The following is an 18,564-nucleotide window of genomic DNA, read 5'->3' on the forward strand; positions in this document are numbered from 1 at the left end:
TCATCGTGTCAATGTCACAGAACAATTGGGGATTTTAAGTTGTAAATAATATTTATATTGCTTAATTATGTCTATCGAAAGTGACACATATTACATCTTAATTCTACCAGTGTGTCTTGTCGTTTTTTCTCTCTTTCCGTTTCATCCCTTAATGTTACTACCGTTCAAAAGTTTGGGGGTCGATAATTTTTCTTCCGTAAATCTCTTCTGCTCACCGTTTATTTGATGAAAAATACATTAAAAACAGTAAAATAGCTGTTTCTATGTGAATATATTGTAAAATGTAATTTACTCCTGTGATCAAAGCTGAATTTGATACTCCAGTCATCAGTGTCACATGATCCTTCTAATATGCCGAAACATTTCTGGTTATCATCAGTGTTGACAGTTGTGCTGATTCATATTTTTGTGGAAACTGATATATTTTGTCCGGGATTCTTGTTGAAAGTTGAAAAGAACAGCATTTATTTGAAACAGAAATCTTTTGTAACATTAGAAATGTCTTTACTGTCACTTTTGATAAATTTAATGCATCTTTGCATTCATTTATTTAAAAAAAATAATAATTTGTGCATAAGTAGTGCATAAAGTAGTGCATAAATACTGTGTATAATTTTCTTGTTATACATTTCCTTGTTTGCATGAATAAAGCCGTTTTTAATCAAGTGATGTTCACTGCCAGATATCTAGAAGAGCAGGATATATCTGTAAGAGAACATGAGTAAACACTGAGGGCATTAGGGCAAAACTCACTGGAGGAAGTAAGATAACCTTATTAAATACTTGTGTTGCTGAATTACACTTTTTCCTAATAGCTTTGCTTACAGTAGCCATTTCATTACAACACACACCTTGAAACAGAGACTGAGAGAGTCAATATCCTCAGGGCATAAACTGCATAGCTGTGGACTCATGACATACACATGTTTGAAGTGAAAGCAGCTTTAATGCTTACTATATCAGTGCTGATTCCTGGAATCAACCGACACAACCGGATTCAGTTTGAGGTGTAATGCACGCTCCTTCAACTGTCTTGTAATGGAATGAATTGTAATAGTTCATTTCCCATTTTGAGTTATTCTGAAGTGCATTCTGTATTATTTTAACTGATGAGAATGAACAAAGTCTCTTTACATTATGTAACAAACATACAACAGAAAGAAAAGAAGTTCATAATCACAAAGGAAGGAATAGCTTTCATCTTTCAAGCTTGCTCTCCACACATTTCAGCTGAAATGCCTACAGATCTGACTATCATGGCAGCGCTACAAATATTTCAGGTATGCATCAGTCTTTACGGGACTCAGAAAGGCCATGTGGAAGGCAGCTGCTCGTAACTGGGTTGTTTAGGCCGGTGTCACTCGCCCTTAAAGCGAGGAGGGCGCTTTTCTCTGAACGCCAGCAAACCTTCCAGCCGGTCTTTGGTCGGGATCACCTAGGAGACAACAGTCGTATCAGAGGAACGCTACAGCTGTGCCGCCTCGAGGGCTAAATATAGTGGCTCTCTGAGTGATCTAGGCCAGCGTTCACTCTCTGCATGAAGTGCATCATGTTAACCTTTGAAACGGCTGATTATATGAAATTAAAGGAATTCTTTTTATATAGCGACTATTTATTTTTGTCTTTATTGACGATGAGGACGGACAGGAAGAGGCAGGAGAGGAGAGAGGGGAACGGGATCGGGAAAGGACCTCGAGCTGGGACTTGAGTTAAAAGATTAGTTCACTCCAGAATTAAAATTTCCTGATAATATACTCCCCCCCCTCCCCCACCCCACGTCATCCAAGATATTCATGTCTTTCTTTCTTCAGTCGAAAAGAAATTGAGTTTTTTGAGGAAAACATTCCAGGATGTTCCTCCATATAGTGTCTTCAATGGGGTCCAACGGGTCGAAGGTCCAGATGTGAGTTTCAGTGCAGCTTCAAAGTCTCGACACGATCCAGCCGAGGAATAAGAGTCTTATCTAGAGAAACCAGCGGACATTAAAAAAAAACATTTATATACTTTTTAACAACAAATGCTCGTCTTGCACTAGCTTTGCGATCCTCTTCTTTGCTATTTGTCCATCGGAACGTCGTCTCTTTGTCGGCAATATCAAAATTCAAGAGAATATAATTTTAACGTAAGTCGTTGTTAGGACATCTCTCCTCTAGCTAACTTCCCTCTTCATGCTTCTCTCTCCTCCACCCCCCACACACCCCTTCATGTGCACGCGCACTAACCCCCCCCACCCCCAAATCATTCTTGTTGGTGATTGGCTGGAACACTGTTTGTTATGTTTCGTGGTCCAGGCTGGGCCAGTTTGTTTTTGTTGCCGTTTGTGGAGCCTGGGCTGTCTACAGAGACCGCTAGTGTTACAGAGTGTTCAGGGGACAGGCAGCGAGCGGATAGTGAGGAGATGTTTGCTGTGTGTGACAAAAAATGTTTCAGCCTAAAAAACGCATGACATCGCTTAGAGCGTCTTTAATAAAAAATAAAAACAAAACAACGATGTCGGATGAGAAAATGAGATGAGAGCTTTTCGCCCTACCCTACATTTTCCACATACGTCATGTTACCGCCTGACCTTTCCAACATGATTACGTAATGCGTGAAGTCATGGACGTGCAAGACGAGCATTTGTGGTTAAAACGTATATAAATGTTTTATTTTATTTTAGAAAATGACAGATGTTTCTCTAGATAAGACTCTTATTCCTCGGCTGGGATCGTTTAGAGCCTTTGGAGCTGCACTGGAACTGATATTTGGACCTTCAACCCGTTGAAGTCTCTATGTGGAATGTTTTCCTCAAAACACCTTCATTTCTTTTCGACTGAAGAAAGAAAGACATGAACATCTTGGATGATGTGGGGGAGAGTGAATTATCAGGAAATCTGAATTCTGCAATGAACTAATCCTTTAATATGTCAGAGCGCAGGCACATGGCTCTTGAAAGGTTTATCAATCATTGGTAAAATATATTTCTCCATGTTGAAAACAAATGGGGTTTTTACTTTGGATCCCAACTGCTGTGCATAATTGTAGAACAGTACTTTGGCTCAAAAAACTAAAGTTAATACAACAAAATACTATTTTGATTCTCAGATTAATGGGAATTTTCATTGTGTAAACATACCTGAGAATAGCATGCCTCTTCAATAGCTAATCCTGTCTTTAAATCCACCTGGAAAAAACAACAACAACATCATCTGACACTAGTTTTGCATCATCTGTTTTCATTTGCAGAATGTTTATATGAACCACAACAACTGCATAAGTCACGAGAGAACTTAAGTCTGATGTGATGACGAGTGCCCATACAACACACTTTCTTTTCTCCTTGTAGCCGTGGGAACAAACCATCCAATAAACGTGCAAGAGCTCCTCATGACAACACTGAAGAACAGAGACCTACTTTTGTAGGTGACCTTGGCCTTTCACAAACACAGAAATATCTGAACTCCTCACTAGAAAAACAACTGAATTTTAAGTAAATGTCCTTTGGCATCAGAGGCTCAATAGAGGCTCTTTCTTCATTTTAACAGCGACAGCTCTTCTAAAGAAGGTCAGATGAAAACAAGCTATTTTGCTTCCTAGTGAAGCATCTTCAAATATAAGGAATTGCTTTTTTTCAACCCAGGCTCATTGGGGAAAACGTGCCTGTGGCAACATTTCTGCAAAATTCTATTACGTTGCTGCTTTCATGTTTTGCAACACTTCCAAAAAGTGAAATGTCCAGTGAGTGACACTGAAAGCATGCTAAGTTTTCTCTGAAACAGATTAACTTGAATCTGAAAATATTTTATTGCACGTACGGCCGCAGTTCAGAAATTAAATGCACAAATGCAGTGATGATAAAAGGTTGATGGTCTATTGCGTCTGAAAATAACGTTCCACCTACTAGGGCTGGGCGGTATGACGGTAAATATCGTTACCGCGGTAGAAAATGTCAACCATAACAGATTTTTAAATCCAAAGTATACCGCGACATGCAAATAAGTGGCCGTTGTTAACTCACGTGTGTGAGACTGAGCGAGACGCTGCGAGTTTGCACGTTTGAAACATGGAGAAAGATGAACGAGCTCATGAGGAGGACAGAAAGAAATCCCGAGCAGGAGGAGGAACCTGCTATTAAAAGAGGTGCGACATCTGTGGTTTGCAAAATCTGAAGCAAAAGACCAGAAAAACGTGATTTGCAAACTATGTAGAGCTAATGCGCTCACTAGCAGCGGTAGCACAAGTCATTTGTTTCATCACCTCAAAATGAAACTCGCACGATAATATCATGAAAGCCAAAAGATGCGCCACACATCAAGCGGTCCGTCAACCTCCGATGCTAAAACCAAAACAATGCAATCACCTCAGATTCAAACTAGCTTGGCCGAATCTTTTACTAAAGGCATCGCGTATGAAAAAAGCTCAAAGAGATGGAAAGAAATAGCACAGGCCTTTACGATGTATATGTAAAGACATGGCACCAGTTTACACTGTGGAAAAGAAGGGGTTTCGAAACTTGATCAAAACACTTGATCCGAGATATGTGATACCGAAAATAAGTAATATTCATGTTGTTTATCTTGTTAATTAATCGTAATTATAGAGAGAAATATTTTAAAGATGTTTAAATGTATGCTACTTGTGAAGTGTGATTGTCAGCTAATAATACTATAGCATGCTTATACATACACCTTTTCCAATGTATCCATCTAAATAGAGAGAGGTGTGAAGGTGCCCCAGGTTGATCGTGCAGTTGGGGTCTGCAAGAGAGTCGTGAGTGCCTTCTCAAATACTTGGAAAAGACAGCGTGAACTGGCCATTGCTCAGGCACAACTGGGCTTGCCTGCTCATAAACTCATCACTGAGACTGAGATGGGCCTCCAGGCAACAAATGATCAAAGTGTCATAGAGCAGGAGAAAGCTCTATCACAAGTCCTGCAAGCTGACAAAAAGACCAGACATTTAGCTCTGACATGGCAGGACATGGATGTACTTGAATCTGTGAATAAAGCATTAAGCCCTCTTGTGGAGTTCACAGATGCCTTGTCTGGGGAACAGTACGTGAGTGTTTCATACTTGAAACCTGTGCTTCATCTTTTCAATGAGCAGGTTCTGAAGCCACAGGATGATGATACCCAGCTCACCAAGGACATCAAGGTGCGGATTCTGGACTATCTGAATGAGAAATATGCAGACCAATCCACCCAGGAGCTGCTTGACAATGGCTTCCCTTCTCGACCCTCGCTTTAAAACCACATACGTAGAAGCAGAGAGAGTGGACTACGTGAAGGTCAAAGCTGCAGCAGAGATGGAGAGTCTTGCAGCTGAACAAAGAAAGTCTGCAGAGGGACTGTGATTGCCACCAGTCGAAGCTGCTGAAGAAATTCCTGCTAAGAAAAAGAAGAGGAGTTTGGGCAGCTTCTTCAAAATAAAATCACGTAAATGCCAAGCTGTCTCTCAGTCAGAGAGAGAGTCCATGGAAATGGAGCTTAACAGCTATTTACAGACAGTTGAAGTTGATGGTGAGACAAACCCCCAGGAATGGTGGAGGCAGCACAAGGCCAATTTTAATATTTAAAAGGCAAAAAATATCTCTGCATCCCTGCCACAAGTGCCCCATCCGAGCGGGAATATCATCACATGCCGCAGATCAGCACTGAAACCTGAGACAGTTGACCAGCTTTTATTCCTTGCTCACAATTTGTAATTGTTTTGATTGAGATTCTTAAAACACATTATTACAAATTACAAATTGTGAGCAAGGAAAAATGATATATTTTTTTTCCTTATTTCTTTATTTATTAAAGTGTTTATTTATTTTATGTTTTTTGCTGCGAAAAGATTTTACATTTTTATACTTTCGGCAAGAAGTGATTACTTTGTTTTAATATTTTATACAAGATGTGTTTATGTTTGGTATTTGTTTGGGGAAAAAATATAGTTTTCTTCAACTCTTTACATATTTATATTTTCTGTAGTATTTTTTTCCAGTTACTTAAGTGTTATTTATTTTATAGCTGTGAGAAGATTACTTGAGGAAAGTTATAATAATAAGGTCTGTCCACATCAAACTGTGAAATGAGGAATACTGTGAAATTTGTTATATTATGGTTCATCTCAATGTTGAGTTTCTTTCATTTATCAAGTTCCAAATGAAAGAAAAAGTAATCAAACAAGGTGAAGTACTTTTCATTTGTAAAGTATTTAAGTTTTCTTAATACATAAAGCCCTATTTGTTGAATTTCCAGAAAAACGACAAATAAATAACTGTATCTTGATGTATATCGTTACCGTGAAATATAATTTAGGTCATACCGCCCACCCCTACCACAAAGCTGACTGATAGTGTTAACAAAAGCAAACGTGAGATTAAAACATTTGCTGAAGCAACAATGGCGCTTTAGTTTGCTGCTTTAAAGCCCATGTTGCATTTTTTTTTTTTTTTTTTTTTCAAAATGAATATAACCTTGTATGCAAATACCATATGAAAAGTAAATGCAGGATTAAAAATTGTTTTGCAAGACATAAGGGCACAAATTTAATAGAAAACGTGACAGTTTCCTTGACCGTGTTGAAAAACCGTTTTTTTTTTCACCATCGCGTCATATGACGTCACATGAGGGAGTCGTTCGCTGGCTCTGCGTTCGCTCAGTGCGGAGTAGGTTGGTATTCAGTTGGAGCGGTCATGATTCAGTGTGTTTTCGGTGCTTATTGTATTTCAATTAATCATCGTCGTGGTAAATGATTGTGAATTATGGCCTGTCAGGACATCGAGTCCACAGGTTTCCGAATAAGAAAAAGAACGGTGCGATCTTCCGTGCCTGTGTGCGTTTTGTGCCGGGTAAGAGACGGGACTTCACTTCTGCTTCTGCTTTGAAAAACGCGGTAGTGTGTATCGTTCACTATAGACCGAATGATTATAATCCCGGCGATATGTGCACACTGTCCCGGCTCATTCATCGGGTCGCCCGGTGACGGTCCGCCGTCAGCATGTGGTTCGGCCGCCAGCGGGAAACATGACGCTCACGGATCCGTCAGAGATCACTTATTGTACATCTGTTTTACAAAATGTGCCTTGTCTTAATTTAATTCATTAACATATCCTACATAAACTTGTAATGTAATGCATTTATGTGTTTGTTATTAGTCTGCAGCTGACACTTATTATTATTATCATATATTATGTTCTATAATTAATTTTCAATCTGTACAAAATCGACTTTAATGTTTGTGTTGGCTGTTTCTACATATAAAGTTTTTATACAGTAAGACAGTTGTGATTGTGATCATTTTTTGTATTCATCGTCACCAAATGGGTCAATTCAAAGCCTTTATAAAGTCCCCCTTCCTCTGGAAACTGTCTCCTAATGGCTGACACACACAACACATGCAGGTAAGGGTCTAAATACTAGCTTTGCTATTGCCTGATACATGATGATAATAATCTGTACAGTATTGTGATCTGAGCATAGTGTTGTACCGTTGGCTAACGTGAATACATCTATAAGCTAACACTGTTCTCTCGCCCTGTTCTCCTCACACCACAACTCACCGTTGTTCTGTCTAACCCTGGCCTGTCCTGCTCACTTGGCTTCATATCAGGCTCATAATTATATGATATCATCATATATATCAATTATGAATTACAGTGCTATGCATAAGTTTAGACACCCATGCTAAAGTTGACTAAAAAGAGGAATAAAAAATCATATTTTGGAAATTGAACTTAATGCCTTAATTTAAAAAATTAGGAAAAATCCAACCTTTAAGGACACCAATTTTCTTTGTGAATGAATAATGTATCGTAAATAAATAAATGTTCTTCCTTAAAATACAGGGTGCATAAGTTTGGACACCCCTATGTTAAATTCCCATAGAGGCAGGCAGATTTTTATTTTTAAAGGCCAGTTACTTCATGGATCCAGGATACTACACATCCTGATAAAGTTCCCTTGGCCTTTGGAATTAAAATAGCCCCACATCATCACAGAGCCTTCACCATACAGTACCTAGAGATTGGCATGGTTTTATTTCAGTTAGCCTAATAGCTGGTTTGATTTGCATTGAGAGATGATCTTATGGAAAGTACTCCATGCCAATCTCTAGGTATGGTGAAGGCTATGTGATGATGTGGGGCTATTTAAATTTCAAAGGCCAAGGGAACTTTATCAGGATGCATAGTATCCTGGATCCATGAGGTAACTGGTCTTATGCAATAAAATGCTAATTAATTACTTAAAAATCATACAATGTGATTTTCTGGATTTTTGTTTTAGATTCCGCCACTCACAGTTGAAGAGTACCTATGATAAAAATTACAGACTTCTACATGCTTTGTAAGTGGGAAAACCTGCAAAATCAGCAGTGAATCAAATACTTGTTCTCCCCACTGTATGTCGGCCGATACTGATATGGTGGCCGATATATATCGTGCATCCCTAAAAGGATGTGCTATGGTAAAAGTGCAAAAGGTCATAACATATTTCCATGCGATTCCTTGCACAACACTATGCCCTTATTAATTAATAATCTGCCCCTGTAATCATAATTTGTATAAAAAGTAATAAACGTTGTTGGTGTTTTACTGCCTCTAGTGTTCATTTCAGCTGGAAACTGCAGTGAATTTTATGTACAGGTACGTTTTAGGAGTTTTGCTAACATGTAGATAGAGGCACGTTTTCCAATGAGCCTGTGTTAGCTTTTTTCCTCTTTTAATGACATCCACAGAAAAGATGAGGAGGTCACTTCCTAAAGGACGTGCCGTGTTGACAGGCTGGCCCCTGGGGTCAAGGTAATGTCATGAAGCAGATGCTCCCTTTGGTAACTCGGATCTGCACATGACTTCACGTACAAACACTTTTACTGGTAAGCATATACATGCTGAGAGATGGACATAGGTATTATAACAGATGTATATCCGCTGCATCATATAGTATATCTGTTCTTATACGTTTGCTCATTAACAGCAGGGAAAAGCAAGATTATTTAAAGGGGACCTATTATGCCTCATTTCTCAAGATGTAATATAAGTCTCAGGTGTCGCCAGAATGTGTCTGAAGTTTCAGCACAAAATACCCCACAGATCCTTTATTATAGCTTGTCCAATTTGACCCTATTTGGGTGTGAGCAAAAGCACGCCGTTTTTGTGTGTGTCCCTGTAAATCCAAATGAGCTGCTGCTGCTGCCTTTACAGCTCGTGCTTCGGATACTCTGGCAACAACAAAACTGGAGAATCTCACGCAGCAAATATGTCAGAAATTGTCAATAGCGTGTTCAACCTTACATGTTTTACAACTTTTAGAAAGCAACTGGACGTTACTGAATAGTAAGTGGATGAATGAACATAGTTGTTGTGGAGTTAAGTTGATTAAACTCATCGACTAGCATGTACCGTAATGTTAATATAAAAATATTTCAGACACAACATTTGTGCAAATCCAGCGTTAAACTGACCCTGGTTTGTGAGGCTGTCGGGCATAAAATGATTTGTGCAAATATATAACACTTTAACGATTTTCTTTAGCACATTTCCTTCATAAATTAAATTTAGCCACAATGTCCTCAGTGGGTCAGATGCTGGGAGTCTATAGAGACCGTCATGTTCGCTGGTACATCCAATAACAGAACATTTGTAATGTTTTTTGGCGCAGACATTGTGTATCTCTGGCTGCTACAGCGAGGAAACAGAAGTGGCGACTGCCGCGGCTCACTCGGGGTGGGATCTATGCTAATAGGGCAGATCGTTAAGAGTAAGAGTACGGGGAAATCTGGAACAACTCATTTGGAGACACTGTTTATGATTTATGGGGATTATTAAAAAAAAGGAGTGGGTGGATTTACCATTATAGGCTGGTTGTTTACACACACACTGTAGACACACATCAGTGTTCAAACACCTTATTAAAGTGAGTTTTGCATATAGGTTCCCTTTAATAGTCATGGTAACATATCAAAATAATGATCAACTTTTAAAATGCTTCCAGTCTTTTTTTTTTTTCTTGACATCAAAGGAAGTTTCTTCAACCAAACTCTACGGTATTTTGGAAAACATTCAAGTCACTTGGTAGAAGATGCCAACACAGATTGCCTCACTCTCACAAACCAGGAAGAAAACAGCTCTTTATTTCTGACCAGATAAGTCAGTACAATCTTACCTCTATTCCCTGGTCGATTGCCAACTTCGCCATTCTAATCGCAATTGGCCCCTTGAAGAGAACAATCATCAAACCTTCATTAGAACGGTGTACAGTAAGAAACTGTTGAAGCTGAATGAGCGAGCATGGCAGTTCATACCTGCGGGATGAATTCACGGGCCAGATCCAGAGCTCGCAAATACGCAGCATCTCCGCTGGGATTCTGCTCCACCGCATGATTGACTAGGCCGAGACTCTTGGCCTCCTCGCCGCTCAACACCCGCGCCGCAAATATCAGCTCTTTAGCTACGGACACTCCTACAGTGCGGGGCAGGCGCTGAGTTCCCCCTACAGCCAGAACACGAGGACAAATCATCTCATATTAATCTGTGACATTCAATCACATTCAAAGCATGTTTGATTATGGGGTCAGTAAGATTTTTGAATGTTTATGAAAGAACTCGCTTATGTTCACCAAGGCTGCATTTACTTAAACAGTAATACTGTGAAATATTACCACCATTTATAATAACTGTTTTCTATGTGAATTTTTTCTTCTTCTGATGATGCAAATCTGAATTTTCAGCATCATTACTCCAGTCTTCAGCGTCACATTATTCTTATTAATGCTGAAAACTTCAGATTTTTGTGAAAACGATGATAATCTCTTCGAATCACTACCTTCCAAACACATGCCAGAAAAAACTCAATGCTCAAGTTCTCTGATCGGCTAAACTATAGTGTCAAAGAGAAAGATGCAACTTCTCAGGACGCCTTTTGTTGATTCTCTGATTTCAGAAAAACGGAAAACAACATCTTTAAAGTGTTCGAAAAACTCGCCATTTGGCCACAGTTGAAGTTGGAAAATTAAGCAAAAAGTGAGTGTGGGAAACTGATGAGGAGTGAGAACAAGAGGAGTTAGTTGCATTGTGCTTCATTGGTGTTAAGTCAAGTCAAGTCAAGTCAACTTTATTTATATAGCGCTTTTCACAATACAGATTGTATCAAAGCAGCTTCACAGTATTAAATAAAATAGTACATCAGTGTTTGTTTCTGGTGTAAAACATCCACGTTTGGTAATGCAGATCAATAGCACTGGTGAATCGATTAATCAATTTAAGCATCCCCAACTGAGCAAGCCAAAGGCAACACTATCAAAAATACACATTGTAATTCACAACTGCAACAAAAGGCTGCATCTTAGCTCTCCATACACAACTCCAGAAACTCATGTTATAAACATTTGTTGCACACAAATATTTAAAAGTGCTGGTCATTCATTGAAAGTGTTGTGGTTGAAGACAAACACTCATGGCCTGTGTTTTAGCATGGTATCAACTGTGCAGCCTGAGCTTTTTTGTACAAAATTGTACAAAACGAAGCTAATTGCTTTACAATGAGTCTTGAAAATGACTGGGCCACTCGCTGCATGCCTCCTAGGAGCCTTCATTTATTTCAATTTACACAAAGATTTTTACTACTTAAACTAAACTACACTATTTCAGTGGGCAGTTAAAGTCACAATCCACGTGCAGAAATTGAGGTCATTATGGTCACTTCAATGCAAATCAACAGAGACGAGGAAAATTGTACAAACCATTTTTTATTCAATTCAGAACAGCAAAATAAACTGAAATTGCCAGCAGACAAATGAAGGCACAACAAGTGTGTGCGTGTGTGTGTGTGTGTGTGCGCACACCCTTGTTTGAGAATCTGAAGCTGTGCTTATGACAGGGTGTAAAGTTTTTAAACAATAGCAAGAATTTTATCTATTCAACAGCAGGAAATGAATTTCACTGATATCTAGGTACAGTATGTTGAAAACATTTTACTTGTTTTGCTAAATGGCATAGACGTGGCAAGTGATAAGATCAAGTTATAGTTAAGGGCAAACTGGGTATTTTTCAATTCTATTCCAAACTTCTTAACCGGTAAAAATTAAACAATAACTACAGTGTAGAGCTCAAAATGACCAGAGTTGTCAAGTTCAAATAAATAGCAGAATAAAATCATATTAAAAGTAGATCAAATGACGTCTGTCAGAAAATAAGGACACTTTATGAGCGCTACATTTAAAGTCTTGTGATAAATTTCAGTTAGTTCTTCACACAAACAATGATATTTGCATCTGCATTCAGACTGCAAAATGCCACTGGTTCACAACGCCAATGGTTTGTATGTGTGGCATAACTGAAGTTTGTGGCATTCAGTATGTTGCCTAAAATGGAGAAAGTTTTGGTGGATGAGAATTTCAATCTGGCTACCGGCTTCATGACATGACAAACATGACAATGAATACATTTTTTAATGTGCAGAGTCAGCTATAACTCAGCTATTTACATGTTGATTTCCTGAAGACTGTAAACCAGAGGTTTCAAACATACGGCCCGGCCTGGGGGATGATGTGAACAAATAATAGAAAGTAGAGATGCACCGGTCAACCGGGGCACAAGTCGGTGCGGTTTTAAGTTTTATTTTGGCCGATCTCTATTCTAGACTTGCACAAAAACTGTTTTGCAATCATTTCCCAAAATGTCATTTGTGTGGGAAATATTACAAAGTCTGTAAACAGGACGTTGACACAGGCCAGAGACGTGACATGCTGAAGACGGACGCAAAGACAACACAGATGCTCAAGCAGAGCAAAAACTGTCCCAGACACAGAAAGCTCGCTGTTTCTGTAGGAACATAGGACGTATAGGAAGAAAAAATGGTGGTAGGGGTTTATATGAATATCTATGAAGGAACTGTCTTCAGAATAGTTTCGTATAACCTCCGTATAAAGTAGTGTTTACACATGCAGCGCTGATTGTGTACAGTGCTAAACAAGGAAACGCTATAATGCTGCTGCTTCATAAGCGCCACCTACTGGCAAAAGGGTGAATTTGCATTTTCATTCAGTCCGTCGGCTGTTTTTAGTCTTCTAGAGTAATTATAGCATCATTTCCTTAAAACAAAAGTCAGACCATTCTGTTTTTGCGTAAAATCTTTAAGTTATACCATCTAATTTAAACAACTGTTCGTGCCGCATCTGTGCAGCATCTTTGTTTGCATCATGATGCAAATGTGGTTGCCTCTAATTTCAAATGTCTACAGATTTCTTTTTGTTTAACAGTGGCCTGTTGCAGAGCAAATAAACAACAAACAAATTTCCTTAAAGAAAAAAATAAATCGGAATCAGCCATGAAAAATCTAAATCAAAATCTAATAAAAAATATTAAATAAAACATTTTAAAAAATGTATAAAATCTTTTCACGGTAAAAAGGCAGTTTTCACAGAGCAATGTGTTTTTCTAGTTTTATTAATTTGTAGTTTTTAAGGTTAATATAGATGTAGGCCAATTGTCAGTGGTTTAAACATGTTGGATGGTTTATTTTTTTCCGCATCTGGCCCTCATCCTAAAATGAGATTGACAACCCTGAACACCGTAGGGCTTTGGAAAGCTGTTTTCATATTATTCGAATCAATATTTATCATTTCTAAGACAACTTGCATTCATAATCTTTGAATCATGAATCTTTTCTTAAGAAATTTGCAGTTATGGCATGTAACCGCAACTTACAAGGACAGGTTCCTTTCACAATTGTAATCAGGCCATCTCTTGACTCTGTTGCACAACTCTTGCACAACTCGAGATCTTGTGTGAGAAAAATGTTTACACATGAAAGCGCAGAAGACGTGTTGCATAAGTGTTCACTAATAAAGCAGTTCACAACCCTCAACGGGCGACTGCCACCTCTTTATTCATCTCGTTTCTGTCGTCAGTCTCTTTCTTAAACACTCTCAAACTCGCACAGTTTGATCGGACCCATTTTAATTCAAGTAACATCTTCCAATAAGGCTGATCGTTACAAACATATAAACACAACCATGAGCAATGACAAGATCTAGTTATACTGCAATCCTCTCATTTCATTAGTCATCATTCTGTTTCACAGACAAAACTATTTCTTTGGCTTCCTATTAAATAGTTTTCATGATAATTGTTGATGTTAGAGAACTACAGTCAGATGAAAAACAGTAGATCAAATGTGTTTCATGCATTAGTGAATTTTTTTTGATTAAACTCCAAACAACATTTTGTTACGCGGCAGAGATTTAGCAAGAAATTCAGGGAAATTATTGCATCACATCAGTCCTGGCTTGTGAGAAAGTGGCCTTTGCCTTTATACAATGCATTTACAACACCAACCAGAAAAAGAAAAAGAAAAAAAAGAAAGAAGAAGATTACCATAAACGGTGTCAACATGCAGAAGAAAGACTAAGGGCAAAGAGTGTGACGGAGGTCAGCTCAGGGTTGTTTTGAAATCAAGCAGAGGCTGGTAAGTGTTACACATTTCATTCCAAGAAACCGGAGAGGCCGTCGAGAAAGAGCGTCACAGTCAAACATGTGCTCGAGTTCCTGGAAGGGCTACACAATCCCTGCAACCTTTAATCTAATCTTGTCAAATTTGACCGGGGCGAGAGACTGCAGATGCATGGACTAGGCATAAACAGTGAAGTGATCGCACTTCTACTTTCAAATAACAGAAACGTACAATATTTTTGTTTTGCTTTGGGGTCTTGAGTAACAGCCCATAATAAGGGCCTAATTCCTGGAAAGAAACTAATTTCTTTGTACAAATTATGGGTCTCATTCATAAAACGCATGCAGAGTGCAATTGAGCAAATGATTCTTATATAAACTGCAGCATTTAGCTTGGGATTAAGGAATGAAGCCCAAACCTGTAAATACCGATATTCTAAAATGTGTTTTTTATTGATATATGTGCACACACTCTTATGCACACACTACTGAGTAATGCCACACAAACACTCTTTTAAAGATAAAGATAAGATACAAGTTTGTCTTTCACACCATGAGAAAATAAAACGTCAACAAGCACACACACACACACACACACAAATCATCTACTCTACTGTAACACTCCAACCCATTTAACTGGTATCACTGCTTTTCGCACTGTTTAAAGGTGAGTCATTTATGTCATATGTCCGCACATTCATATGGGCCTATTCCACTGGCCTGGGCTGACCTTCTGTTCCTCCTCATTCCCAGCACAAGACAGGAAGTATGAAGAACTATGAAAATAAGCAAGTGAAGGGATCTGCCCACCTACAATATCATGACTTAGAGGGAAAGTTCATCTGAAAATCAAAATTGTCATCAAAACTTAGTAATATTTTACAGTAAGGTTCCATTTGTTAACAGGGCCTGAATTTCGTCATGCAATTGCGCAAACATTTATGCAGTAGCATGTTGGCTAGATGATTGAACGAATCCAAACAGATTATCAGAGCAATCAGCAGTTTAAAAACTTTCTGTGAGACGTTATTTCACAAAAAGTGCGAGTTATTCAGCTGTGCCTCATGATTGATTGATTGATTGATTGATTGAACTTTATTGTCCAGTCTGTTTTCACAGAGCGGAAATTTTTCTTTGACACTGTTACATACATTCACTGCTTAGAAAAACACATCACACATCAACAGCACAAATACAAAGAATTATATAGTTAAACACTGTAAGAAAGAAGAAAGAATGTAAAATATCAGTCATTCTAATTAAAACAATGTACGATTTAAGATAATCACTGCCATTGGAAGAAAAGATCTTTTATAGACATGTTTCCTAGCCAAGGGAATTTTTAGTCTGCGTCCAGATGGGAGTAATTCAAAAGCAGAGTGAAGAGGATGCGAGTTATCTTTAAAAATCGCAATTGCCATTTTTCCCATAAAATGATCGAACAAGCTCTGAAGTGACTGTTGTTTTTGTCCAGTAATCTTATTTGCTTGATTAATAAGTTGTGAGACTTTGTTCTTTTGTTTTAATGTTAGATTGCCGTACCATGAGACAATATTATATGTGATAATACTCTCAATCATTGATCGATATAACATAGTTAGGGTCTGCTGACTAATATTGAAGCTTCTCAGTTTCCTGAGGAGACCCAGGCGTTGTCGTGCTTTTTTATAAATATACTCTACATTACTTTCAAAATTGAGTTTCTCATCTATAATTGTACCCAAATATTTAAAATTCGAAACCTGCTCTACAGTTTTTTCCTTTATGACAACTGGTTTATATTCAGACGTGATATCTACTCTTCTCGATTGATTTCTCAAACATAACTCTTTTGTCTTTTCAATATTAAGATGTAAAAAACTATTCTCAAACCAACAGATAATACTGTCAATGTACTCAAAATATGAGGTGCAGTTCATTTCTTTCTGACATGAGACCAATGCCATATCATCGGCATATTTTATAAGGGTAAGGTTGTCGTCATTGCACTTCAGTTCATTTATATATACGGAAAAAAGTATTGGAGACAGTACACATCCCTGCGGTACCCCAGTATCTAAAACCAAGCAATCCGACATAACATTATTAACACAAACTCGCTGAGGGCGACCTTTTAAAAACTCCTTAATCCATAAAATCATCCAACTACTAGCACCTAACTCATAGAGGCGCTTTAAAAGAAGATGAGGTTGGACAGTATTAAAAGCGGATGAGAAATCCATGAAGAGTATTCGAACATAGGAATTTGGGTTATCTAGATGATTTTGAACCTTATTTAAGAGAGTGAGAGAGGCATCCACACTGCAAATTGCAGGGGGTCTATGCATGTCTTAATTTGTGACAACAGTTCCTTACATACTATGCGCTCCATACATTTACACAGAATAGACGTGAGTGCGATTGGGCGAAAGTCTTTGAGAGATTTTGCATTAGGTATTTTCGGCACCGGGATGACAATGGAATTCTTCCAGGCTAATGGTACAAAACCATTGTCCAGGAAGATTTGAAACAACCTTGTACACACATGTCCAAGTTGTGCTGCACATTCCTTCAAGACTTTCCCCTTCAGGCCATCTGGGCCAGATGCCTTATGCGGTTTAATTTTATGAAGCACTGTGACAACCTCCCTCTCCTGTATGATCATAGGCTGAGATTGAGTCATGGTCATCATTAATTCATTACTAACAGACAAATCATCATTAAAATCTTTATCAAATCGAGAATAAAAAATATTAAGATTATTTGCAAGACAATGAGGGTCTTCATGTTGTTGAACTGTTTTCTTTTGTCTACCCATCATTGTATTCAAACCCTTGCATGCGTCTCTTACATTCCCTGTTTTTAATTTCTCTTCAACATTCTCTTTATATTCATTCTGTGCATCTTTTATCTTACGTTTTACTGCTTTGTTTAACTCTTTTACTTTCTGCTGATCATTCTGCAAGAAGGCAATTCTCTTCATGTTTAGATAATGTTTCAAATCTTTGTTAATCCACGGCTTATTATTTGGATAGACTTTGATATTCTTTGTTTGAACCACTGAATTTACAAAAGTTAGAAGTTAAATAACAGGTTATTGTATCATTCAACAATTCATGATTACTACAACAGTCATCATCGTTAAAAAATAAGTCCCATTCAGTGCACTCAAAACAGCCTCTTAGCTTTTCTATTTCGTCTCTGGACCACGTTTGAACCTGCTGAACGGCAGGCTTGATCCTCTTTAAAAGCTGCCTGTATTTTGGTAACAGATGAATGACGTTGTGATCCGAACGTCCCAGAGGTGGATATAGCTTTGGCACATATGCACCTTCCACGTTACCAAAGCATTTGTCCAAAATCTTAAACAGTCTTGTCGGACAGGTTACATATTGCCCAAGATTTGGCAACAGCGTAGATACATTGCATTTATTAAAATCTCCAAGCAAGAAGACTGGGTCATCGGCAGAATTGCAAAGTGCTCTGTTGTAGCTAGCAGATATGCATTCGGCAGCAAGTGCAAAGTTTGGTCCAGGCACATAGACTAAAAGAATTGTTATTTGTCCGAATTCACGAGGCAAATAATATGGCCTAAAAGAGACTGTCAATAGTTCATAGTGAGCAGAGCAATGTGTTTCACGTACCGTAATATTATTCGCCCACCTGCTACTAACGAACATACACAGTCCTCCTCCGATTGTTTTTGTTGACTTGGCACTGTCGCGGTCCAGACGGATTAATGAGTATCCATCCAAGTGTATGTTGTCAATCGCCTCCGTCAGCCATGTCTCTGTGATGCAGATCAGGTTAGCTCTTTTAAAGTCTCTGTTATGTTTCACCAATGCTGTGAGTTCGGGCATTTTATTTTGAAGCGAACGAACATTAGTTAAAGTTATTGTCGGAAGAGGAAACCGACAGCCGCGAGATTTAAGTCTGTTTCGGATTCCGCCTCTAGAGCCCCTCCGTTTTATTTTCTTCTTTCTGTTTGTTGTGTGGATGGAACAGATTATTTCAGAAGGTTCATAAAGGAACTTTGGTAGGGTTCTGACATTGTGTCGGAATCTCATCAGATCTTCGCGGCTGTAAAACGTTGTCCTCATTAGTCCATTGTTCCTTATATTTCCCGACTCCGCTCCATCTCCCAACGCAGACACACAGTCTATAGCGCA

The 18,564-nt window shown here is 38.4% G+C and overlaps 1 protein-coding gene across 1 annotated transcript in view; it reads right to left on the reverse strand.

Annotated features, from left to right (window-relative positions):
• Positions 1 to 202: 202 nt before the first annotated feature.
• Positions 203 to 18,564, reverse strand: part of auh (AU RNA binding protein/enoyl-CoA hydratase) — a 44,733-nt gene continuing 26,371 nt past the window's right edge. Inside the window, exons 7-10 of the mRNA XM_081354382.1 lie at positions 10,270 to 10,457; positions 10,131 to 10,181; positions 3,116 to 3,163; positions 203 to 1,435 (exon numbers count right to left, since the gene is read on the reverse strand). Of these exons, the coding sequence (XP_081210508.1) occupies positions 1,358 to 1,435; positions 3,116 to 3,163; positions 10,131 to 10,181; positions 10,270 to 10,457 (365 nt within the window). The 3' untranslated portion in view covers positions 203 to 1,357. The remainder of the gene's footprint in view (positions 1,436 to 3,115; positions 3,164 to 10,130; positions 10,182 to 10,269; positions 10,458 to 18,564) is intronic.

This window comes from Scardinius erythrophthalmus, assembly GCF_964197995.2.
Source record: "Scardinius erythrophthalmus genome assembly, chromosome: 23".
Classification (NCBI taxonomy): domain Eukaryota; kingdom Metazoa; phylum Chordata; class Actinopteri; order Cypriniformes; family Leuciscidae; genus Scardinius; species Scardinius erythrophthalmus.